Here is a 26,694-nt window from a genome sequence, read left to right on the forward strand (position 1 = left end):
TGTTTGTGGGTTGTTGGCCACAAACAATGATTAATTAAGTTCTAACCCTGAACTCCCCCAGTGGGCCCGAATTAAGAATTTAAACCCCTTTGTTCCCTACTTGTTCTTCAAGGATTAAAAGAAGTGTTTGTGAGCAACAGAAGCAAGTATTATCTTTTCAGAGACCTCAGTCTTTCATTATCTGAGTTTTAAAATCCTCTGAAACGCTTCTCTGGGGACGTTGTTGGGTTTCTGCTTCTCGTTAAAGTAATGAAAATTCTTGAGCCTGTATTTAGAAATGAAAGGAGACTTCCATAGTGGGCCAGAGTGAAAAGGTGCTAAAATCCATGACTAGTGCTCATCCTGAATTTATGGAAAGAACAGAGCTTCTATCAAACCACCTACACACAGCCTTTTATCAGAGCTTCAGTCTGAGGAGAGGCTCTTCCCTGCCGAGAGAAGTGCTTAGAGATGAAAGAGCTCTCGACCCAAAGGCTGCCCTGCTTTCATCTCTGCTCAGCGAGAAGACTCGTGAAGCTCAAACTTTTCTTTCTATATAAATTATCACATAAATTTGGCCACCGAGTGATCTCAGAAGGCCACACTGGGTAAGACAAGAGAGGACCACAGTGGGTCCGGCAGTGCGAGCTCCTGGCCCAGCAGGGTTATCCCAGAGCCAGGATCGTGTCCCGATGGCTCTGGAACATCTCCGGTGAGGGAGACTCCAAACCCTCCTGGGCAACCTGCTCCTGTGCGTGGCCACCGGTGACGAGCGCTTCTCTAACGCCTGGAGCTTCTTCGTTGCTCTCTGTTTCGCTGATTGAATCTAACATCAAAGAACATTCTTTTTTAATAAAAAAATATAAATTCCGTATTTTGTAGCGCTCAGGGGACACGGAGAGTCCTTGCTCCCCTCGGGGGTACCGGGGGGTTCCTGCTTCCCTGGGGGACACGGACAGTCCCCGCTCCCCTCAGGGGACATGGGACAATTCCCGATCCCCTCAGGGGACACGCGACGGTCCCCTCAGGAACACGGACAATCCCGGCTCCTCCAAGGAACACGGGACGCTCGCCGTTCCCCTCAGAGACGCGGGACAGACCGCGCTGCCCCCAGCCCCTGCCGCCATGGCCGGCGCGTTGCTATGGCGCGGCCCCGCCCCGCCCCTCTCCGCGCGTCCCAACATGGCGGCGGCGGGCGGGGGCCGGCGGGCGCTGCTCCCGCTCCCGGTCCCGCTCGCGGTGCCGTTCCCGGCGCTCCTCCTGGTGCTGCTGGCGGCCGCCGCCACGGCGCGGCTGTACCGGCCCGGGCACGACCCGCTGACCGTGCTGACGGCCGGCTCCGTGCGGCCGGCGCTGCTCAACTCCTCGGCCGCCTGGGTGGTGCAGTTCTACAGCTCGTCCTGCGGCCACTGCATCGCCTTCGCGCCCACCTGGCGAGCGCTGGCGGGGGACGTCAAAGGTGAGGCTCGGACCGGGTCACCGCACACGGCCCCGCCGGCCCGGCCGCTGTCCCGCGGCCCTTCGCGGCCTCCCGCGGTGCCCAGAGCCGGTGCAGGGCCGCGGCGGTGCCTGGCGGTGCCCCGGGGGGCGCTGGGCTGGGGGACCGCGGGGCCTCGGTCACTGTGTCACCGGCGGGCCATGGCACGTGTGCCTGGGGGCGTGTGAGCATCAGCCTCATCCCCTGCTCTGGTATGTGAGCATCACCTTCATCCCCTGCTCTGGTGTGCGAGCATCACCCTCATCCCCTGCTCTGGTGTGCGAGCATCACCCTCATGCCCTGCTCTGGTGTGCGAGCATCACCCTCATCCCCTGCTCTGGTATGTGAGCATCACCCTCATCCCCTGCTCTGGTGTGCGAGCATCACCTTCATCCCCTGCTCTGGTGTGTGAGCATCACCCTCATTCCCTGCTCTGGCGTATGAGCATCACCTTCATCCCCTGCTCTGGTGTGCGAGCATCACCTTCATCCCCTGCTCTGGTGTGTGAGCATCACCCTCATCCCCTGCTCTGGTGTGTGAGCATCACCCTCATTCCCTGCTCTGGCGTATGAGCATCACCTTCATCCCCTGCTCTGGTGTGTGAGCATCACCTTCATCCCCTGCTCTGGTGTGTGAGCATCACCCTCATTCCCTGCTCTGGCGTATGAGCATCACCTTCATCCCCTGCTCTGGTGTGTGAGCATCACCCTCATCCCCTGCTCTGGTGTGTGAGCATCACCTTCATCCCCTGCTCTGGCGTGTAAGCATCACCTTCATCCCCTCCTCAGGTGCTGCCACACAGCCAAAATAGCACATAGGACAGAGCAAGGGGTGCATGGTGGAAGCACACCTCCAAATTAAAGGTTTTGAAGGAATCCAGGCATAAACCATTACCTTGCATGCACACAGCAGTGTGGTTTGCATGTAAGTGTCCCTGTGAAGCCAAGGTTTGTTTACACTGAACTCTTGAAGGCACGATGTTTATCTTCTAAATGTTTTCTCAAGAGAGCAGCTTGTTTCAGAGGATAAGCAAAAAATACTGTGGTACTGGAGAGGCTGTGTACACACTTGATTTATATCTGGCATATTCAATGTAGTGTGGATGGGCTCAAAGAGGGGAAAGGACCACCAGAAAATAACACAAAAATCAAGCAAAGTGAGAACCAGGTTTTCAGATTTCTCGATTAGTGACTTTAAAAGTAATGGTGGCATCTACAGCTTATGCTGAGGGACCTGCCTTGCTGTCTCTCAGCCTGCTCAGTTTTTTTGGCAGGTGCTGAAGAGTTTTACTCTATTTGTAGATGTAAGGAAAGAAACAGGCCCCTGAGGTATCAATTAAAGTTCAGTACTTCTGCTGGGGAGGAAACGTGAGATCAGATTTGTGGGAAATGTTATGCTTAATACAGCAGTGTAAAAGGCTTTTAAACTACTCTTAATTCACATTTCACCCAGGAGAGGTTTCCAGGATGGATTCAGCAGTTTTTAATGCATCATGGTTTCACTTTGAGAGGAACTGAAGAGCTCTGGCTGTTCTGTGACACTCTGAAAAGCATTAACAGCTCACATGAAATGTAGGTGAAGTATTAGGTGTGCATTTAGATCTCTGGAAATGGAAACCCACCCTAAAATAGGTGTATCACACACTGAGGAATTGTGATTGGTGAGCAAAAACTCAAAAGCAGAGAAACACAGAACTGTCATGGTTTTCAGAGCACTTCAAATGCTCCTTACTTGCATGAAGGGTTTGTTTGTAAACCACAACTTTCTTCTGTTTAATTTGCATAAGTTTATGTAACATTCTCTCTCCTGCTTTAATCTGCTTGTGGCCAAAATAATATTAGATTTTCTCCTTCTTTGAAGTAACAAGGAGGTCTTTGAGCACAGCAGTGGAGAGCATGAAGAGCCCAAACTGGCCAGAGGTTTGGTCAAAATAAGACAGGGATTTAGACAGGATTACAGCAGTGTGATACCTTTGTAACTTGTAAAGACTTCCTAAAATACATATTTTCTTCCTCACCAGCAGACATGGTAACTGCAGATGCTGTCATGTACTTGTATCACTGAAATCAATTAAAGGCCTCTCTCCGTTAATCCATTGAATTTTATGAAAACTTTTTATTTAGGAAGTGGGTTTTGAATTTTTGTGGACATTGGCACAACCAGCAAATGCTATTGGCTTTTGGTGTTACTTGTCTGCCAAATATTTCCATTTTCAAGCTGGATGAATGGATTTTAGGAGACTGAGAACAGTCACACTTTTCATTGGTAGCTTCATCAAAGAAACCAAATCCAAAACATTTTGCCCACTTAATCTGTCTCAGCATTTCTTTTTCAAAGATATTTACTCATCTGCTAGGATATTAAAGGATATCTTCGAGGATGCAGAACTCCTAGATCACTGGGGTTATGTTTGCTGATTTGGTGTCCAAACAAAATCCAGTTAAATTGGTGCAACAGCTTTGTCCAAAAAAAGGCCTGTGCTAATAGACCTAATTTTAATTTTGTTTCTCATTTGTTAAATCTTGGCAATACTACCATTGCAGACTTCACAACAGAACATAATCCTCCTGAAAAATAGGATCAGTGCTTGCTTTTGTGTAATTAATGTTTTTATTTTGATACTCCCTCTCAGAACAGGCTTTAAGCTCAGTCAGTGCTGCTGCTTTCCTAATCACACATTTCATTTTATTACAGCATTGGCCAAAGTGGCCATTAGAGTTAATTATCCTTTTTCTGTCTAAAAGATGATTAAGTTTAATCAGCAAAATATATACAGGCTGGAATTATGTGTAGTAACAAACCCTTGGAAATCACACATAGGACAACTTATGGATTAGACATAGAATCAATTCTCAGTTTTCCAATCCTCAGGATTTGGGGTAACTGTCTAAATTTAGCAGGTTTTGTTTCAAATCCATAATAATGATTTCCTGCTAGAAACTGTTCTTTGAACACATTTGGTGGGGAGCTGCAGTCACCTTGTTCAGGAACCAGCCAAGTGTCAAAATGGGCAGCTCTCAAGTAGCTGTGAGAGAGAGGTGCCTGTGATCAGGCTTTTACCCCCCTGGCTGAAACTTCCTGCTGGAAACCAGCCAGCTTTATGGGAAGGAAGTGAATTCCTTGTCATTCTCTGGTCGATGCTCTGTGGCATTTCTCACATGGCAGGTTTAACCCACCTGCAGGATTCCAGTTTGTCCAACGCACCCCTGTCATTCACTGGAGCTTGTTTAGCATAAACAGAGATTGTGTTGGTTAATGCATCCCTCATCTGCCTCTTTCCCATCGCTTGTGAGTGAGTATTTCACAACCACTAATGCTAATTTCAAATTAATCAGCATTTTGAGAAAAGCCAGCCCAGGCTACAGCGCTGCAGTAACTCCAGAGTGTCAGCTGTGCACTCCAGCAGCTCTGGCACCCCTTGGAAAGCAGAAGCTCCGTTTTCAGCAGCAGCAGGAATGTTAAGCAGCACATCCCAGCTGGTGCTCTTTAACCCGGGTGTTCAGCTGGGGTGGGGCTGCTTTGTTGTGCGGGCTTATTTGCATTGAGTTCAGAGAGCTCCCATTCATGGCGAGGAGGAGGATCCAGACAGGTGGAAAAAAGAGGAGGAGTGGTGAAAGTTGAATGAAGGAGATAACCAGAAGCCAAACTTTTCTTTTGTGTTTTGCATTTTATTTGATGAAATGGGCTGTTGTGTCCTTTGTGCTGCTGTGAATGGGTGCCCATCTGCTCTCCTGGTGCCCGCTCAGCTCTTGGCATGTTCAGCACAAACCTCTCCATCAGCTGCCCTGGCCTCCTCCAAACACAAGCAAAGGTCAAGCTAAATTTCACAGACCAGAACTGTCCATCAGCTCTTGAACTTGATGAAGCTTTCATGCTCTTTGCCATAAAAGCAGCTTTAATTTTAGTGCTTTTTAAATTTTATTGGGAATCATGGGGGACCTTCAAATTCTGCCCACGGCTGGTTTGATTTAACTTTGCTTTCAAAAGCAGCTAAGGATTCTTTTGGAGTGGTTCTTCCTTAAAGTGATTGCTGTAGCAGAGGCTGGCTCAAAAAGATAAATTCCCAGCAAAAAGAGAAGGAAAAAGCTGTAAGTTAGTTGAAAGCTTTTATTGAAGTTATATAAGCATATTTATGGAAATCCTTGAACTCTCGTGGTTGTTGCTATAAAGTAAAGTCAGAGTGATGCTCAAACTCAACTATTAAACACTCTGCTTAAAACTCAGGTATTTTCGAGGGTATAACTAATGTATTTCTGAACAATACTGCCAGATAAATGCAGCTTTCAGCAGACACTACATGAGCTGGGATTGTGTGTAATTCTGAGACCTCTGAGAAAACTGTAAGTTGGAGAAAAAGCAGCTTGTTAAAAAAGCTCTAATACAAGTTGCATCAAATTTATGGGTTTGGAATTGACAGCCATGTGGATGAGTTACTGTTGGATGAATTTTATTCAGTTATATTCATTCTGCATGCTCTATTTTATGAACACAGCTAATGGGAAAAGCTGAGGAATTCAATCCAGGTCCTTGCAAGTGTTGGACTGGCCCTGATTTCATCTTCCTGGATTCACTCCTGGAGCTGCTGCATTGTGTGCTGGGATTCCTCTTGTTCAGGTGCATGGAAAGCACTGATGCAGCCAAGAAAAACAGGGAGGTTTTAGTTATTTTAAAAATCAGTAGATTGTATTACACTGGGGGATGGAAATGAATGGCGAATGAGAATCGACCCAGGGCTGGATTTTTATGCCTCTGGAATCTCTGAGTCCTGTTGCTGGTTTCCATGGGAAGCAAGGTAATTCATCAGCTGGGATCCATGGTCACTCCTGCTGAAAATTGAAAGATATCTTTGTTTGCAGACTGGGAATCTGCAATTAGAGTTGGAGTGCTGGACTGTGGGGAAGAAGGGAACTATGAGACGTGCAAAGAATATGGGATTCACTATTACCCAACCCTCAGGGTAAGTGCAGAACATCCTGCCTTAGGCAAATTATGCATGTTTTCTAGTAATTAAACTGGGTAACTCGTTGTTCTGTAGCTGGAGTTTTGCTTTGCTGAGAAAACTGCAGAGCTGATAAAAGATTAATTTGAGGGGGTTTTGCTGAATGCAAGAGCTGATGCAGCTGTTTTGAGCAGTAATTGAGTTCTGAATCTGAAAAATTCTTATTGAGAGAAGGTATGATTCTGTAAAGTATCATGTTATCACATGTATATAACCCCTAGTTTCAATAGATTTATTAGATAATAACCATTTGTATAAATATTTTTCAAATTCAGCTGTTACAGGATTATTAATAATGTTTTTAGTTTTGGTGTGTGAAAGTAAAGGGAACACATTGAAATTGCCTCATGAAAACAGCTTATTGCATGACCAATTAAAAATTTACTCTTGATAGATCCTTCACTGTTTTTGTGATTAATCATATTTTTCATAATAAAATGCTTAAACTGCCTTTTAAAGAGGATGCCCACATTAGCCAAGAGTAACTGCCATTGTTCATTTTTATGCAATTTTTACCTTCTCAGTCAGTCTGAATTAATCACATTATTAAGTATGAGCAGATTGTGGTGGATGGAGAGGGTTGAATAAACTGTTTGTGATGACAGGAGAGGGAACAGGAGACATTTCAGTGTAGGATTTGTGATCTTTTACCCTGATAGTAAAACCAATTTTTTTTTCTTTTACTCTCCAAATTTTTAGGTGTAAATTGTGATATCCTCTTTATTAAACCTGGAGTCTCTTCCATTTTATTTTTTTGTAGCAGAAGGCAGCCAAGCTCCCTTAGATCTCCTGTTTAACCACTGGAGGGAGTTGGAAAAATGTGAACAGTGTTCCAAGTGCACACACACAGTTGGTAGCACAGATTTGGTGATCAGTTCATTTGTGTTTGGGTTAAAGTTTGCAGTGCAGGATCAATACACACCATTGAATTATGCATTAAGGGATTTTTCCTCTTGCTCTCAGCTTTTTGGAACTCACAGGCTAAGAGGGAACACTGTCTCCTGAGCAGATAAATAAAAATGTTTTGCAGTTAGAGCTGTAAAAGTAAAAACTCTTGAAAGCAGTTTTTATTCCTAAACTGGGCTTTTTTGTCTGATACAGTGACTTTTCTTTTCTCCCACACAGTACTTCAAAGCATTTACAAAGCAGTTCACAACTGGAGAAAATTACCACGGTAAGAACATTTTACTGTGAGAAATTCCCAGAGCAGTTTTCCTGTCAGCCAGGGCTGTGTCACACAACAAGCAAAATCCTGTCAGTTCCTTTGGGCAGGGATGGGGTGGACACTAAATAGCTCTCTAAGACAGAATATTTCAAGTACTCTATGAAGTGTTAATCAGAATTTTAGGCGGGCAAAATATTTCTCCAAGAAATTTAGGAATCACTTTTTTTTTTTTATTGTAGCTCTTAATTTCCACAAATGGCTTGTTAATTTTTCTAATCCCTTTTTTCCCCACCACACTCCTCATCAGCACGAGATCCAATTTGCTCAATCCTGACTTTTGATCCCTCAGCCATTTTCCAGGCATCCTGGGTTGCACTGGGAGAGCCCCTATTCAGATGGTGACTCCCTGAAAATAGGCTTAGCCCAGGGTTTGTCAGGATCACAGCTTGAGGTGGTTTGTCTGGGACAAAAGTAATGTTGTCCCTTTCCATGGATGAACATTTAAAAGGCCAGAGGTCAGAGGAGAGACCACCTGCACCATTAACCCTTCCTGTACAAGGGAACCTTGGTTTTACCTCTTGGGCATTTGAAGTATTTTCTGCTTTTTAATGTAGCTCTTTTAAAGCAAATAAAATACTCTCACACTTCAGTTATTTCCTCCTCTTGTGCCATGGCTTTGTGGCCTCTCCAATGGTAGGAAAGATACATTTTGGCAGATTTTAATTTGTGGTTATTATCCTGCTGAAGTTGCCCACAGCAACTACTGTGTAAATGTTCACATTGAGAATCAAGAATTGTTTGAAGAGAAAATCAGCAAGGCAGGCAGATGGATACATTTGGAAAAGTCTTGAGGTTTTATTAATTTTAAGGTGGGATGACAGCTTTTAAATATGATCCCACAGCAACATTAAAATGAAATCCTACAACCAAATCCTTTTCTTCAGCCAAATAGTATGCTGAGTTTTAAGTCTGAATTTAAAACAAAAACCTGACCCAGAAAAGCATGAGAAGCCACATGCATAGCAAACCTTCATGGGAGTCATTTTTTCCCAGTTTTCTGAAGGGTTGTGTGGTTTTTTGGGACCTGTTCTCAGCAGGAGCAGATCGAGAGCTGCAGACGCTGCGTCAGATGATGATTGACTTCCTGCAGAACCATTCCCAGGAGCTGAGGCCTCCTGCTTGCCCACCACTGGATCCAGTGCTGTAAGTTCCTTGTTTTCAAATGTAGCTGCTCTCTGTTCACTCAGTCAATTAAATAAACTGTAGAAGATTAAAAATATTTTAAAAGTTGTTGTTTTGTTTTTTTTTTTTTTAATACCAGTTGTGCTATGAGATTGTAAAAGGAAATTCCATGAGTAACGGTGGGTGTATTGCATTCTGTGCTAAATTGCTTTTCTTTTCCTCAAAGGTCCAGTGATCTCCCATCTCTTTTTGACAAGAGCAGCCACCACTACACAGCCATTGTGTTTGAGAGCAACAGCTCCTACGTGGGCCGAGAGGTAACGTGGGACCTGTGAGGGACTGAGTGTCTGTGGATGGAGGTCACCATAAACCAGCTGGACTTGAGCAACAGCTCCCTGAATGCAGCACTAGAGCAGGGCACCAGTGTTTGGGGCATCATAAAACCCAGGGATTTTATAGGGCTGCAGTGTTCACTCCCACAGAGGAACTTGCTTACAGAAGAATGTGATGTCATGTTAACTTCTTCCATTCTTATTTCAGTAGAAGGTTAATTTATCAGTTTCATTCTCAGCACAATTTTCTTTCAAGAATTTGAAAGATCACAACAAAAATATTGCCAGATTACATTATTGTTTTGTTACTACTAGAGAACCATTTTTAGTACTCATTCTTTTGGACAACTGTTTGTAATAATCTAAACTCTCTAGTTCCCTTTCTTCACATATAAATTTGGGGAAATTAAGATGGTAGCATAAAGCAGTTCAGAAACACAGAGGAAGTGGAAGTCTTTGGGTTTTGCTTCCCAATAAAATATTTGATTGGGCACCATTTCCCCACTTAAGGAGCCTGTTGTTAGCTCAGACAACTGCTACTTTTCTCTTCCTGGTAAGGATGAGTGAAGAAAAACAATTGCATAATTACCCAAGCATAATCTGTGTGGAAACATCCAGTGTCTGCAAAATGTTTCTAATTAGATTTGATGCTGAGGTGGCCCAGTGTCATGAGTGGAGGAGGTTGTGCTGCCAAGAGTGGGAATCACTTTGGGACCAGGCTGATTCCAGGCATTTGTTCTCTGGGAGCTGCTGTGGTGCTGCAAGTGGGCATTACTGAAGAAGTGTGAAGGTTATGAAGTTCCTCAGCTTTTTATCACACTGTTTTTATTATCTACAGTTAGAGGGGAAGACAGAGTCGTTTGGTTAACACAAATTGGAGTCTGCTTGCAGGATAAAAAATGTTTGTTAGTGTTATGTAGTATTTGAGCTTTATAGAATAGTTTAATGAAATAGAAAATGGCATTGTTTTCATGTTTACAACACAAGACAAAATGGACAAACCTTCCCATACTGCTGAAGAAAAGGAGGCCATGTGTCATCACTGATGGAAGGAAGGAGGAAAAGAACAGAACAGACCAAGAAAAAATAAAATTAAAAAAAGCAAAATAGGAGTAATAATTTCTAGAGAAGAGTAAATCTTCTTTAAGTGAAATTGTTCATGTGCATGGAGCAGCCACAGCTGCACTTCCTGCAAACAGCTTAATGATGCCCTTAAAGGATGATGCACTTCACCTGTTTATGTGTCTTGTCCTGCAAGATTGGATATTCCTTGAACAATGTATAATTCATGGCATCCTCTCATTCCCCAGGTCATCTTAGACTTGATCCAGTATGAAAACATCGTGGTGAGGAGAGCCCTGAATTTTGATAAACCTTTCCTGGAGAAGCTGGGGGTCACCTCAGTCCCCTCGTGCTACCTGATACAGCCCAATGGCAGCCATGGATTAATTAGCAAGTAAGTAATTATCTGTCAGAAGGGGATGTTCACTTAACTTATAAAAATGTCAGGATTTGATGTTCTGACACCTCATCAATACATTGCACTGCCTGAACTTGTGTGTTCCCTATATTATCAATAAAAGACCTAATACTGCATTATTACCACTGTTGCCTATTTATAGCTTCAATTTATTACTGTGATACTTCTGAAATGAAAAAAAATCTTTGGAATAAAAGTGGAAAAAATAAATAAAGCATCAAAATTCTTAAGAAAACCCATTTCTTGTGTAATGTGAGCTGACATTTGGATAAACATTATTTGTTCTTATTTTGAACAGAATTTCACACTCCTAATCCAAGTGATTTGTTATTCATAAATTGAACATTATTTCTTTTCATTTTGTATCAAAACAGGCCATGCTGCACTAGGACTGTAAAACATATATCAAAGTGAATAGCTTATTTTATAAATGCAGTTATTAGCTTTGGGCATTCACTTAGTCTGAGATTAAAATTACCTCTCTTTGTCCTTTTGCAGTTTGAAGCCTCTACGGTCTTTCTTTTCTTCATATTTAAAGTCACTGCCAGGTGTAAGGAAAAAACTCCTTTTGCCACTGCAGCTGCCTGCTCCAGAAAATAAAGAGGAGAGCACAGAAATCAAGGTGTGGAAAGAGTTTGATAAGTAAGTGATGCCCTTGATTTTTATAAATTTGGTTATTAAAAATTACCTGCAGCTTTTTCCTACTATATGGGAAGCTGTGCTGTAATTTATTATAAAATCCTAGAGCAATTCCATAGTTTACTTCTTTTCACTCCTTTCAGTTCAATTGTGAGCAACTTTTCAAACAATTCACAGGTGAAATTACTGAGGTATTCTGGTTTTAGCAGCAAATGTCTGCACTGCTCTGGAAGGAATGTTTTTACCAGAAGTGTTGTGAAATATTCAATTGCCTTGAAAATGCCAAGGACTTATTACCCACTACCTGAAAGAAGTGAACAGTGACCCTGAAAAAAATTCATGGTAAAATGCCAAGCTGTAACATTCCTGTAGGAGATTCTCTGTGTGTGCAATAGTGAAACAGTGCCACTGGAAAGGGCTTGTCAAATGCAAGTACAATAGAAAATGCTAAAGTCACTGTAAAAGATGTTTATCACCCCAAATCCCCTGAGGTTTATCTTCACCCTCTTTCCCTCTGAGAGAAGGATGCAAAGCCTGTGCAGAGAGATAATCCCTGAGCATCTTTAGATGGAAAAGATGTGGGGCTGAGTGCTTTAATATAATACTTATTTTCCTTTCATGGACACTATTCGTGTCATCTTCTTTCAGTGACTATTATAAAATACTTTATATGGAACATTCAGTTAGCAAAACAACTTAGTTAAATTGAGCTGCTTTCCAGCAAGGCAAAATCTTTTTGACATGAATCTCCACTCCAAGTATCTTCTAAATAGGATCCTTTTGGAGAGCCTCCTGCATTCATGTGGATGTCTCTTTATTTAAGAAACTTGAAGCAGAATTTTGCTGGGTTTTATAACTTAAGTGAGTACTTTATTAATTAAGGAGATAAATTCAGAATAAGTCTGTGGCTTAAATTAAATTATAGATGTAGTATATATGATTGTAGATGATTCTGTCTTTTAATATGTTCTTTCCTGCATGTTATTTAGGAGGTGGGAGCAGCCAGTTTTTTCAATGCTTGTTTTTTAATTCTGTTATTTTAGCAACAGCAGTGCTGCTGAGCTCCTCAAGAAGTGTGAGCTCTTGAACTTCTGTTTGTTCACTTCCTTTGCTCTGTCTCAAACTGCCTGAAAAGCTTTGAAAGCTGGGGCTGTGTGCCTGCTGCATTTGTACTTTGTAAACCAGGTTTAGTTATGAAGATACTTGGTTGTGAGAAGGACCTTGGAAAATGTTTCATTTGGTTTATATGGTTTACTTGCACCTGTCAGAACTCTTGTCTTAAGGGCTGCTGTGTTTTAACTGGGAGGTAAAAGACCTGCAGTAAAACTGCTGCATTTGGGAGAGGATTTCTAATTGAGTCCTTCCCAACACTGACATTTCCAGTCTTGTTTGCACCCCTGCCCTGTGTGGGATCCCCTGTTGTTCAGGGCATGTCCTGTTTCTGTTTGTGGTCAGCCCGGCAGAGAAGCTGTAATTTCCTTACACCAGAGCTGTAATTTCATTTCAAGGTAAAGCTGGCTGGGAAGCAAAAAGTTCAGTCAAATCTAAAAAAAAACTTTTTCATGTGTGGTTGTGCCTCAATTTTCCAAACTCTGCTTGTGCCTCTGAGGGCTTTAATGACACCTCCTGTCATCAGTTAACCTGGTGAGTGGTGAGGGAAAGGGTGCAGGAGGCTGCCAGAGCCTGCAGGATTATTTTTATTTTTATTTATTTATTTATTTTTATTATTAAGAGGATTATTGATGTGTGTTCCAGGTCCAGGCTCTACATGGCTGACCTTGAGTCAGGATTGCATTTCCTGCTCCGGGTGGAGCTGGCCACGCACAAGGCACTCGAGGGAGCTGAGCTAAAAACCTTCAAGGACTTTGTCACCATCTCTGCCAAGGTAGGCACTTCTGGGCTCTGATTATTTGTGAAGATGAAGTGACTCCAGCAGAAAATTTATTGTGGGGCATAAGTCTCTCAAAATGTCTTGCTCAGTGTTGGAGTGTGTGCATCCTCAGCAGCTTCAAACAGTCTGGTGGGTTTATTTAAAGACTATTTTTGAGGTATTGTTTGCTGTTCTGACATACTTACAGGGTTAAAATGCAATTTAATTTCACCTTAGGGGGCTCAAAATTAAATAAAGCTTAAGTAGTCTGCAGCATATTGAACAAACACTGTAAATATAGTCCATTTATCAGATTTTCAGGATAAGTGGCTATTGTTGCTCAGTGGGATTAAACCAACCTTTGTTTTTCATTCTTGACTTTTGAATTTCATTAATGCATACTTGGCAAATGCTGTTCTATTTAGAGATGTTAGTAGCTTCTATCTGGATTTTGAATATAATTGAGGTACTGATTTTGATTAAATAGATATTCAAAAATAACTGAGCTATTGAATATAATTGAGTATTTAAAAATTAAAAATGCTTATGTGTTACATTTGCATAAAAAGAAAATACATAAAACCTAATGCAATATGACTTGAAAAAACTTAAAATCATTTTGCTTTACAATGCCAGCTTCCTGAAATGACCAATATATCTTTATTTTTACTCCCTGTGTAGCTAACACTATGTTTTATTTTTAACAAGTGAATCAATAACTCTTAAGGGAATAATAAGTCCTATGTGAACCACTTCCAAATATCTGGGTTTATCTGAAAATCAGACAGACAGTTCCTTACCCAGCCAGCTCCCCCCTGCAGCCATCAGAGGTCAGAAATCTGCAGCTGGCCTCATTTCTTTAAGAAAGTGTGGTGGTAATCTTTCCATCATATTATCCCCTCTGCTCTTCCCCATGGCCAGCTGATGTCATTTGGTTCCCTGGCTGTTGTGATGAATGGGGAATGTTCTCTTTTAGGTGCCTGCTCATCTCCCCCTGCCCTGTCCCACCAGGGGTTGCTATCCTGTATTTGCTCTTTTTTTTGCCATGTAACCCTTTCCTCGTTTCTCTTGTTCATATTTTCAGGTGTTTCTGTTAGGAATTTTTTAATATTCTTCTCCTGTTTATAGTGATGGTCAATCCAAAGGCACAGAAATCTCTGATTCCCTGCCTGGGGAGTTTTTATGACTGAAATTCTGCTCCCTCTGGAAGGGTCCTAACGAATGGCAGATACTTGACTTAATTCTGTAATAATTCCAACCCTCATTAAAGCAAAATAGCCTTTCTGCTGTAAAATAATGGCCTTACCACTGATTTTCAGGTCTTCACACTCCTCTGCCAGGCTGTGGCTCTCTAAGTTCTGAGTTAAGGAAGTCCCTGATTCCAGATCACTTTGGAAATCACTGTTACACATGAAATGAAAATGTTCTTCTGGATAACAACTCCTAAACTCACAGAAATCTTACTAAAAATAACTAATTTTGTGATTGGTCTTCCAAAAAATGTGAAGGATTTCAGCCTCTCTGTTTCACTGAGGTGTCTTACTCTGTTTTGAGCAACATTCTGAACTGAATTACCTTAATGTGAAATCCTAGATAATGTCAAGTTGTTCTGTAGCATTCCTGCCTGCTAAGAATTCTAAAATTTTAAACATTTTTAACATTTTGCACAAAAAAACTTGCTGAATTTTGTGAGCAAAAGCTGGTGTGAGATGGCTTTTTACTGCAAGCAGAACAAGTAATTAATTTGCTCATCAGAAAACGAAATGAAGCATTTCACAGACGACAAAAACACTTGGATAAAACCAAAAAAAAAGCTCGTTGCTAATGAGATTTGTGCTTGAAAACGTTTTCTTCTTGGTTTTCTTTATTTTTCTCAGCTTTTTCCTGGCCGTCAGCCTGTGGTGAAGTTGTTAGAGACCTTGCAGGAGTGGCTGGTGAGCCTTCCATTAGACAAAATCCCTTATGATGCTATCCTGGATCTGGTCAACAACAAAATGCGGGTAAGCTCTTCCCAGTCCCAGCATCAAACAGGGCATTAGGAAAGGATAAGATTCTGTATCAAAGACATCATTTACTGCTGCTCCCCCACTCATAATGGAGTTATAAGAAGGTTAAAATGAATATAAAGTGAAATCATTAACAGGAAAAAAAAAAAAAACAACCCACATCCACACAAAGAAATTGAAATGAGAGAATTGAAATATCCAATCCTGGCTGGGTTTTATAATGAGCAAGCAATACTTGTTCCCTAATGTCATCCCCAGGGATGCAAGATTCCCAGAGGATATTTCTGACTTTGCTGTGCCTGCTGTCAGCAGGATTCTCTTGAAGGTCAGAGTTTAAGTGATGGGAAATTTACCCACTGAAATGTGCATTATTCCTGAAGAGTTTCCCCAAATACTCTCCAATTTCCCTGCTGGAATTCCATCCCACTTTGGCAAAGCCCTGTCACAGGGTTGTCTTTGCACAGAACTTCACAATGTCCTCCCTATTTCTGTCTGAAATTTGAAAGCCTCCTGTGTGTTTTAGGAAGAGGAGAGAAAAGTCTCAGAAATTAAAATGTTGTGCTACATTTCAGGTGCAATGAATAAGGAGTGGGTTTGTTCCAAGAAGAAATAATATGGAATTTTACAGCCAGTGAAGCTTTACACTGTAAATCATGTAAACTTTGTGGACTAATAGGGAATTTTAGATTTTGGATGTGCCCAGGGGAGCTCTGGCAATGTCGTGGAATATTTTCATGTGTTGTGTTCTCAAAAAAAAAATAATCTTCACAAGTTGAACTACTCTGTGTGCTCTGTCAGACTGATTTTAGTAGGTTTAATGTCAATGACTGAACAATTTGTATCTTGTCCAAAAGGGATGAGTTTTATGATGATGCTTCAGAGTATCTGAGACATGAGGATTTTTGTTTGCCTGCAGCATGAACTGATTATCAAGTGCAGAAAGTCATTTATTGTTCTTTACCCTGGATCACCTCAATCCCATGTGGGATCAGCAGTGCTGCCACACTCAGTGGTACATTTAGGCCCCTAAATAAATAAATCTCTTTTATTTTTTGCAGATTTCTGGGATATTTCTGCCCAGGAAAGTGCAGTGGGTTGGCTGCCAGGGCAGCAGACCAGAGCTCAGGGGCTACAGCTGCTCCCTCTGGAAGCTGTTCCACACCCTCACTGTTCAGGCTGCACTGAGACCAAAAGCTTTGCTAAATACAGGTGAGCAGCAAATCGTTTTTGGTGTTTAAATCCTCAAGGAATCAGTTTGTGGAGGAGAGTGGCTGCAGGGCTGCACCAGCAGGGGTCAGAGCTTGGCTGCAGCAGGAAGCTTTGGAAATGTGCTAAATAAAGTGTGTGGCCCTAAAGCTGGGAGTAATAAAGCAGAAAAAGGGAAGAAAAAAAAAAAAGAAAAAGAGAATTTCAAACAAATAAATGTTGAGCTCCCTGAAAAGGGATGAAAATTATTCAGGTTACCTGAGGTTGCACTGAGAATGAAATTTGAGGAAAATGAGGTTTTACCATCCAGTTTAGTAGCTATAAAAGATGTACAGCCATTAGCTGATCCTTCTGTAATGTTATTTCTTAAATTATTTCTTAAATACTGCATGTTACAACTTTTTGGTTTATTTTTTTTTTCCAGCTGAATGTACCTGTCATTAATCCCTGCAGTGATTTACTACTTTGCCAGCACTCTGTAAAATTGCTCATTTTTAGACTTGCAGCATCTTGTGAGGCTGAGTGTTAATATTCTGGTGATGGTTCCTGTTTAAGAAACATGCTGGTTATAAAATCTATTCTCCTCACCCAATGAAAATAGAACCACTAATTCTAAAAGTTTGATTTTTATTATTGCCAGGACAGTGCTTTGTTTGGTTACAATTCTATTTAGTTTTCCTTTAAAGCCTTTTAAATGTCTTTTCCAAGGAATATGAGAATTCTACATGGACATCATAAAACTCAGAATTTTTCAATTTATCAGCTGTTCATTGTATGTTAAAAAGGATTTTGTTATTTCACATTATAGATCCATACATTTGTCCAGCACTATTTGCATCAGAGTGAAAATCCTTCAAATCTGACTAATTCTCCTGCAGAACAGGCATTTTTTGATAGCAAATCATTCTGTTGTTGATTTTTGTTTCTGTTTTTGTTTCTTTTTCATGGGGCAGTAGATTGAATTTCTTCAATTGAGTGCAGTGAGTTTGAGAGGTTTGTGCTGGATGATTTTGAGCTGTTCAGCAGGATCCTGCATAACTTAAATTTCCCCTTTTTAGTCCCAAAGTGTTCTGATTAAATCTATTCATTCTTAATATTTAACAACACAAAATTGCCCCTCAAATTGTGTGTTTCAGGCACGAGCCTGAAGTTAAAAATACATTGCAGGACCTGAGAACTCTTTGGCACAGTTAACCCTGGCTGTAAATCGGGCCAGATATGTGATGATCACTTCTTATGGTGAAAGAATTGGGTCAGTCTGAGACTGTGGGATTATGTCTTGGGAGGTTTTCCTCTCCTTATTGCTTGTTTAAATCCCATCTACTAAAAAGCATGATGTACTCCCTAATCCTTCCCACCACAGGTAGGGTTTTATGCTTCTTGTCCACTTTAAAGATTAGGGTTACCCTGAATTGCAGTAGTTTGGGAGGAAAGAGAAAAGGAGGATTACACAATGATACATGGCAGATGTTAATAGAAGATTCATCTCGGGGCTGATAAAAGAAAAACAACCAAAATGAGCCATTTTGCAATTGTTTGCTTTCTGAAGCAGATGGATTTCTCCTGATCGTCCCCTCTGCTCGAGGGCCTGGCACTCTGGGTGAACTCCTCTGGCTTTCTTGATAAAATTATTTTACTTGGTTCTGTTTGATACATTTTAATAATACTGAGTGGGGAAATCTGAACCTGCAGTGGGAGAAGCAGGAGGGATCCAAAGGGACTCAGGACAGAGCTGCTCACAGCCAAGAATGTGTAAAATCATTGTAGAAATCATTTCCTGAGCTCACTTCGTTGCAAGAAATGTGGTTTTAGGTAACAGGATGTCTTGGTGTGAATAAGACAGGCTTGTGGATTTTATAATAAATGATCTGGCATTTTTAAATCTAGTGCTAAATTTGACAGATTTCCCCACAAAATTAATTTTCAAGGGTGTACCATTGCACAGGAGAACAGATGAAATTAAATTTGTGGATGAAGCTCTTGTTTCTCCACAAAGAGATAATTTTCTGGTTGTGTTTATTGTTTTTCCTAAATACATATTTCAATATAAATGGTAAAACTATTCTGCCTGAAATTTGTTTTAACTTCCAAAATAATTTTCCAGCCTTTCTTTTAATGCAGTAATTTAATCTGCTTTAATCTCATAGCTTTTATTTATACATGTCTGTTCAATCACAGATATTGAATGGCTGAGGAGAAATCAGGGTTTTTTTTAGGATTTCTTTAAAGACTTCTTTTTGCTGCTGTGTTTAAGAATATCCTGTTGTTGTTCTAAATAAAGGTGTTGATGACAATCTTTATATATTCCCCATATCTGTAACAGATGAGTGCTCTGATAGTTTGAGCAGGTTTTGTTGATTTTTTTTTTCCCCAAGAAAACAAAGCAATAGTAAATTACTCGTGGTGCTCAGCAGCAGGAATCTGTAATTTGATCAATCTGCACCATAAAATGTGTTTAATTTGACAAGTGTGTGCTCGTGGTAACACACAGGACATTTTTAAATACATTTTGACATAATTTACTGGGTCAATTAAGCATGAATCAGAAATTCTGTGTGACAGAGATGAAACCATTAGGATTTCAACAAATTATATCAGGTTTTCAAGGCTCTTAGGGATGTGAGGAGCTGCCTGCTGACACAAGAAAGGCCACAAAGTTCTCAGCCTGTGCAGGCCTCATCTTCCTGCTGAATTCATGATTCTTTTGCATTATCTTTAGTGTGAAAGTGTAAATGTTACAAAAATCACGTGTTTGTGTTTATTTTAGGAGGAATTCCTGATTTATTCCCCCAAGTGTTGCTCAGCAGCTGCTCTGTGCATTCAGAGCCTGCCAAAAAAGCCATGGAATTAATAATTCTAATGAGATTGTGGAGCTCTCTAATTCCTCAGAACTGAGGAGTAACAAACAGCCCTCACAGGCACCTTGTGCAGGACTCACAGAGGGGCTTGGACTCTTGATTTTTTCAGTAGCAAAGTCACCATAACTTCAGTGCCTGGCCATGAATATAGAGGTGAATGCATAATATAAACATTTCTATTAAATTTACATATTGGGCAAGAGCTTGGAGAAAGTCTCCAATTCCACAGGAGTTGTGACATACAGAAAGTGGGAATTTTGCATATTTTAGCAATTTCACAAGGTTCTCTGATAAAAATGTCTGGTTTTCATTAACTAAGTTTGGTTTTTCCCTGAAATTTTATAATTAAAATATCTCCCAAGATACTCTGAAAGGAGAAATTCCTCTGTAGAGACCACTTGACTTTTATTTGGTTGTGGTGTTCAGGGTAGCTTTGAGCTCATTTGTACAGGCTGAATGTGTGTAGGTGTTGGTACAAACAGCCACTTTAAATTGCAAAAGTGATTTATTTCAGCTCAGGTGTCAATTCTATTGAATAACAACGGAGCAAATTTTCCTTTCCATCTCTGCCCCCTTCACTTCCCTGCTGCTGGAGCTGTGTCTGTCCCTTGTCTTGCAGGCCTTGAGGACAACCCCCAAATTGTGCTGCAGGTGATGAGGAGGTACATCCAGCACTTCTTTGGGTGCAAGGCTTGTGCTCAGCACTTTGAGGAGATGGCCAGAGAATCCATGGATTCTGTGAAAAGCTTGGAGCAGGCTGTTCTGTGGCTCTGGGAGAGGCACAACGTGGTCAACAACAGGCTGGCAGGTAGGGGAGAGAATGAAAACCATCATTCTCAGAGCTGGTTTCTTCTGAGGTTCCACCTGTTGCTTGGTGAGGCTCTTTCCAAATCAAAGGAGCAATTCAGCTGCTTAGCAGTGGATAAAAAAAAAAAAATTGCATTTCTTTCTGTACCAGTTTAGGGTTAAAAGCAGCCTTTGTTTTGGTTTGGGAAATGATGGCAATTGAAGAAGAGGCTTCCTCAGGATAAAAGAGCCTCAACTCTTGGCAGATCAGCAGCTGAATAAAATAAAATCACTGTATAAAGGAAACCTGTGCCCCCTCCAGATCCCAGTGTTTTCACTTGAAAGTGCTGTTAAAATACTGGTTGTGTTTAATCCATTCTGTTATGGAGGTATCAAGTAACTAAAGCACTAAAGAAAATTGGTTTCTCTTTGCACTAAATCCCTGTCTGCTGTTATGGATCTGGGTAATGCAGCATTAGTTACAATTTCAATATGCTACATTGTGTTCATATTATACTCCTGCTGCATTCCCAAGATTTATGAAGAATTAAATACTGTTGTGAGTACAAACAGTTTGCCTCCTTTCTCTGAGGAGGAAAAAGGTAAATAATAAGAGATTAAATAAAAGCATCCTCTAATTTTGGTTCCTATAACAGGCAACTCCTGTGGACTTGGAGTTGCCAAGTGGTGGAGCAATGCACTTATTTAGAACATTAAGGTATTGGAAAACTCACATGGATATTGATTTAGGTGATGCAGCAGCCAGCTAAAATACCCTTTTAGTAAGAACTATAAACACACTGGAATAAATAATAATGTTAAATTATGCTTTTTCAGTTTGCTAAAATTTCTCTGTGGGACAGTGATGTATTTTCACCCTTAAAAGCTGCATCTGTATTTGTGGTGCTGAGTGAGAAATGATGTTTGGTCAATGAAAGCACCTTGGGGTGGGGGTCAGGAGGTGCCTGGGTATGGCTCTGCCCTATTGAATTATTCCCTGTTCCTTTGGAATGCACAGGATTTACAGCATTTCCCTCTTTGGCAGGAAAACACAAAGTACAGGGAGCTTTCTGTTTGTAACCTTGCTGTAACACATTTTGTTTCTGCATTTTTTATTGAAACAAATTGATTGCTGAGTGATCTTTAGGATAAAAAAAGCCAATTTGCTCTTTTGCTCATAAATATCAAGGAGACACATATTTTAAATGTCTTTTGAATCCCTATTTTACCCAAAATCACGGGGAAGTTTCCTGCTTTTAAAAAGAATTAAAAAAATAAAATGAGAATAAAATGCAAAATTATTATTTCTAAAATATTTTAAGTGCTAGTGTACTAATCAGGTTAATACATCAGGGGTTTTCCCAGGTGGAGATTTTTTTTCTAAAAATTCTCTCCATTCACATTTTAAAATATTGGTTTTTAGAGCAAAGTGTGAGGCCAGCTGCAGTGTTCAGCTCAGAAACGTGGCCAGAGCTGTGAGCATCTGAAATGTTAAAATCAGCTCTAATTCAAGACAGTGTTACATATGTAAAGACTTGGTTTTTAGCTGAAAAATACATCTTAAACATGAACATGGCTATAAAATCCTGATGTTTGTTCTGGTAATGATGCAGAGCTGTGGAAACGCAAGCTTGCCATGGAATGGTTCACAACACAGAAACAGGAAAATATCTGAGTGTCTGGCCTTGGAGCTGCTCTTGCAAACCAGGCAGAAAACAGGGATTAAGGAGTGAAAAGAGCAGTTTGTTTTGCACCATAATTCAGGTTAACCCTGCAGGGCCCAGACTGTTGAGTGTTCCTGCCTTCTAAAAGCAGCAATTGCAGATTTGGGCTTGGGATTGAAATGCTGCAGCTTTTCCTGTGAGAAAATGGAAATAATTTTGAGTCAGTGTTTGTATTTTGAAATATTTGGGTCATAATTGATGAGAAAAGTTCCAAATTTGTGATTGACTTTGTTTCATTCAGTTATTGTGCTGTGGCTTTTCATGCCAGCCTCACTGGAAGTGGAAAGCACTCCCTGGGCTGATGGTGCAGCTTTCCCTCTTCATCCCTCCTGACTTCTTTCCATTTCTCTTTTTCTCCTCCCAATTAGGTGATTTGACTGAGGATCCAAAATTCCCCAAAGTTCAGTGGCCAACTCCAGACATTTGTCCTGCATGTCATGAAGAAATCAAAGGGCTGCACAGCTGGAATGAAGAGCAAGTCCTGCAATTCCTCAAGTCCCACTACAGCAGTGAAAATATTCTCTATCAATACACCCAGAGCCAGGCTGACCCCAGTGACAACGAGCAGGGAGACACGAGGGAGGTGAAAGACAAAACCCTGCAGAAGAACTCGGGGGGAAATGGAGAAAACCAGCTCCAGGAGCAGGAGAAGCCAGGAGCTCCAGGCTCCAAGGGCTTGGAGAAGCCAGTGGGGAATCCTGGAGCTGTCCAAGGTAGCGGCAAAGGCGCAGCTGCATCCGTGAGCCTCAAAGGGACCAGGCAGGCTGTGTCCTTCCTGGGGATTGGATTTTCCAACCTAGACATGAGTCTGTGTGTCATCCTCTATGTGGCATCATCCTTGTTTTTGATGATCATGTACTTTTTTTTCCGGGTGAGGTCCAAGCGCTGGAAAGTGAAGTCTCACCGGTCCTCGGTGTAGGAGCTCTCGCTGTTTGTGGCTGTTGGGTCCCAGACACAGCTTTAATATTAATGATCAGGGATTTTATATGCAGTATTCCTTGGGTCACACCCCTTTCTTCCTGAGGCATTTCCCAGGTGTTCAGCTGAACGGGTGGAGCTGGCCTTGAGATCCCCAGGCTTTGCCCAAGGCCACCTCAATGTCCTCACACAGGAGCGTTGCATTTGGCAGTTAAGGTTTTCCATGACTTCCCACCAACATCCTTTACTCATTTCCAGAGTAAACATTGCATTATGCAATCCACTGTGCCTGCTGGAGAAGGAAATTGGATATTGTTTTGTGTATTTTCAAGTCAGGTGGTTTTTTTTAAATTCATCCAGAGCTGATTTCACCTCCTGAGTGCTGAGCAGTTCCTCTGAATGGTACCGTGGCTGCCTCACTGGGAGAAGCAGGAATTCTGATGATTTTTTTCAGGAAACACGAGTTCTCTTCTGATTAAATCAATTCAATTTCACTTTCTGAAATATTACTTACATATTTAAAGTAGGAAGCATTTCATGTTCAAATCATTCATCCATTCTCTGGTGCATTCCAGCCAAGGATATGTGTGTGCCATCCCTAGGATGAGAGTTTTGGGGCACAATTAGCAGCCTGATTCTGATTGCTAAGTAATTATGGTGTTTTCCAGCTGGAAACCAATCCTGATGAACTCTAGGAAAGGAAAACAATGTTTTTAGAGAAGGACAGCAAGGTTTGTGTTACCGTGGCAGAACAGATTGGAAAATCTACAAATACTGAGTTTCTTCTGATGAAATTCTCCATCACAAGAGAGCAATTAACACTTCCCTTGGTATTTCCACCCAGAACTGCCCTGTTCTGGGATGTCCAGTTTCCTCTAGAGCTCAGTGTGGGGTACTTGGAGCAGCAGTGAGAAGAAACCATGAAAACATTAAAAAATCATCCTTGGGAGTAGGAGTTGCTGTGATCCTGGCTGGGGGGGATAATTCACGTCCTGGATAGTGAAGTTTATAATCCTATCCAATGTAATTGAGCATGTTCTAGTTATCCATTACCTAATCTTTAGTTAATCCTAATAGGTTTTGGCCTCAATGTTTTCTCGTGGCAGTGAGTTCTCCAGATTAATTATGTTATATAAAAAGGCTTTTCCTTTCAATTCTACATTTGCAACTTTTAATTTAATTGAATGTTTGTTGGCTCCTCTGTTACAGGAGAAGGAATAAGGAGTCCCTGGCCAATTCCCTGCATTTACACCATTGCTGTGTCCTCCTCTGATTTCCCTCAGAACCCCCAGCATAGAAAGTTTGAAGCCTGGCAACAAAAAAAAGCACAGAAACTTCACAGGGTTATTTTTTCATTGTCAAACATTGGCTGTTCACAGAATTGAGTATTTCTGACGTGTCTCTGCAGCATCCAGTTGGAATGACAGAGCTGAGCTGCAAAGATTCACTGTCCCTTGTAGCTGAAGTTTATCACAGTAACACCCATGCAGAGGAGCAGCTTTCTGGGGCTGCTGTGAGCAGAGGAAGAAATCTCAGTTCCCATGACCCTGTCAGTGCTGCAGAGGGGCTGGGTCCGTGTCCTCGAGGACCCTCAGAATTCCAGAGTTCTGGCAGAAGGAACCATCCCAGCTCTTTCCTCTTCAGGAATTTATGACTCCCATCCTTAGAGCAGCTGGGCTTGGCTATTCAAACACCCTGTGAGCACAAGGGTGGTGGTGAGCCCGTGGGGAAGGGGCTCCAGGCTCATCAGGGCCCTTTGGTTTGGGCTGGAACCCAGTGAGAGATCCCAGGGCGAGGCTCATTCAGAGGAAAAGCTGGAGATTGCACACTGACTTTGGAAAATCAGGAAACTTTGGGGTGCTCTCAGCCCACCAGCAAGGACCCTTAGCTTTAAAAGAAAACCCAAACACCAGGAAAACCTAACCCAGCACAGCAATGTTGGATCTGGAAAACTGAGCTAGTTAATAATTCCTGCTGTCAGTGTTGCACATTCTCAAGTTGCAATTCAGTCATTGGTTGTGTAGAATTCCAGCAAATACACAGGCCTGGTTTCACAAGCTTTGACTCATTCTGCTCATTTTTGTCTGCACATGGAAGCAAAAGGCCTTGGGGGTTTGTAGGGATGATTTTGCCATTAAAAATCAGCAAATGTGGGTTTGGAATAAAGTTTGGGGGGAATAAAGTTGAACCTCCACATTGCTGTGACCCTGCTGCAAACACAACAAAATGAATCAATACTCAAACTTCAGTGGCTTTTTTTGTCTCTTCAGAGTATGAAAGTCTGAAATTAATGAAATTAGGATATTGCTTGTCCATGTTGGTCCTCCAGCTCTTGCCGGTGAATCAGCCAAGGCCTTCACTTCCATGTCCTCATCTGGGAAGGTTTTCTTGACTTTGAATTCACTTGAGTAAATTTTGGGTTTGTTTTCTGTCTTTCTAATAACAAATTTTACCGTTTTATGTCTCTGTACCAATACAGTGTGCACTGGGGGATGGGGGATGTTGCCAGGAAAGTGTTTCTGGTTAAAAAATTGCCTCCAAGCCCCACATCCTCAACCTTGGAGGCTGTATTTGTGTGGTGTGTTGTCCACAGAGGTTCCTGCAATGCCACTTCCCTGTGGGAATCGTGCTGTGCTGGGGCAGTCCCTTGGCCCTTTGTAATTCATGGAGCTTTCTTTGCTCTCAGGATGTTTTCAAATAGGAAATATTAAAATAAAAGGAGTAGAATGTGCCAGGAGAGACAAAAGCTGCAAATGCTAAAGAAACCTGATGAAGTGATTGGTGAGAATTCCTAATTTTCTGTTTCCAGTAGTGCATCCACCCTGCTGTTCTGCACAGAACTGGGTGGGAACAAAGGTCCCAGGTGTGGTGTTGCACATGAGGTGTTGAAAATAGTGACAATACCATTTCAGTAATTTAAATGTTCTATTTATTTGAAGTCAATAACTTGACATTTCCAAGTCTGTTCTGATTGGGTTGGATTTTTACTGTCTCATTCCTCTCTTGGAAGGAAAAGTGACTGTTTTGTACTAAATTGTAAATTAATGTGCTTGTTTAAAATAAACTGCAAACGTTTGGGCAAAGTGGATGCATTTGGGCTTTTTATCTGTGTTTGCAAATTGTTTTGAGCTGAACTCTATTGCCAGGACAGCTCATGAGCATGTCCATGATAAACCAGGTCCATCCTCTTGGGGAGATGTATTTTTAAGCCCAGACTTCTCAGGAGTTGCTAAGGAATCTGAACGAGGGAAGAGAAAATAAACCAGGAAGAAACAAATGCTTGAGTGGGTTGGTTTTTATTAACGGTTGTTTTTTTAATTAATGGCAGAAGCCCAAGTGAGGAAGGCCCCCCTGGGCAGGAGGGCAGAGGAGGGTGAGCAGGGAGAGATCAGCACAAGGGCTTCTGTGAGATCCTGGATGTCACAGCGTGAGAAACCACAGGGCTGGCAAGGGCCTCTGATGGTCCTGAGTGGGACACAGCCCCTGTCCTCTGTCTTGGGTGGGTCACAGCCCCTGACCTCTGTCCTGAGTGGGACACAGCCCCTGACCTCTGTCCTGGGTGGGTCACAGCCCCTGTCCTCTGTCCTGGGTGGGACACAGCCCCTGACCTCTGTCCTGAGTGGGACACAGCCCCTGATCTCTGTCCTGAGTGGGACACAGCCCCTGACCTCTGTCCTGGGTGGGTCACAGCCCCTGTCCTCTGTCCTGGGTGGGACACAGCCCCTGACCTCTGTCCTGGGTGGGACACAGCCCCTGATCTCTGTCCTGAGTGGGACACAGCCCCTGACCTCTGTCCTGAGTGGGTCACAGCCCCTGATCTCTGTCCTGAGTGGGTCAAAGCCCCTGATCTCTGTCCTGAGTGGGTCACAGCCCCTGACCTCTGTCCTGAGTGGGTCAAAGCCCCTGATCTCTGTCCTGAGTGGGACACAGCCCCTGATCTCTGTCCTGAGTAGGACACAGCCCCTGTCCTCTGTCCTGGGTGGGTCAAAGCCCCTGATCTCTGTCCTGGGTGGGACACAGCCCCTGATCTCTGTCCTGGGTGGGTCACAGCCCCTGATCTCTGTCCTGAGTGG

The 26,694-nt window shown here is 42.1% G+C and overlaps 1 protein-coding gene across 1 annotated transcript; it reads left to right on the forward strand.

Annotated features, from left to right (window-relative positions):
* Window positions 1-1,104: 1,104 nt before the first annotated feature.
* Window positions 1,105-25,898, forward strand: QSOX2 (quiescin sulfhydryl oxidase 2). Its single transcript, XM_066562955.1, has 12 exons — window positions 1,105-1,438; window positions 6,313-6,413; window positions 7,581-7,629; window positions 8,715-8,823; window positions 9,029-9,119; window positions 10,445-10,590; window positions 11,113-11,256; window positions 13,009-13,138; window positions 15,001-15,123; window positions 16,188-16,338; window positions 19,813-20,001; window positions 22,072-25,898. Exons 1-12 carry the CDS (start codon window positions 1,105-1,107, stop codon window positions 22,620-22,622), a joined length of 2,118 nt encoding a protein of 705 aa, XP_066419052.1. The 3' UTR covers window positions 22,623-25,898.
* The last annotated feature ends 796 nt before the right edge of the window (window positions 25,899-26,694 follow it).

Source organism: Molothrus aeneus, chromosome 19, assembly GCF_037042795.1.
Source record: "Molothrus aeneus isolate 106 chromosome 19, BPBGC_Maene_1.0, whole genome shotgun sequence".
In the NCBI taxonomy this organism is placed as follows: Eukaryota; Metazoa; Chordata; class Aves; order Passeriformes; family Icteridae; genus Molothrus; species Molothrus aeneus.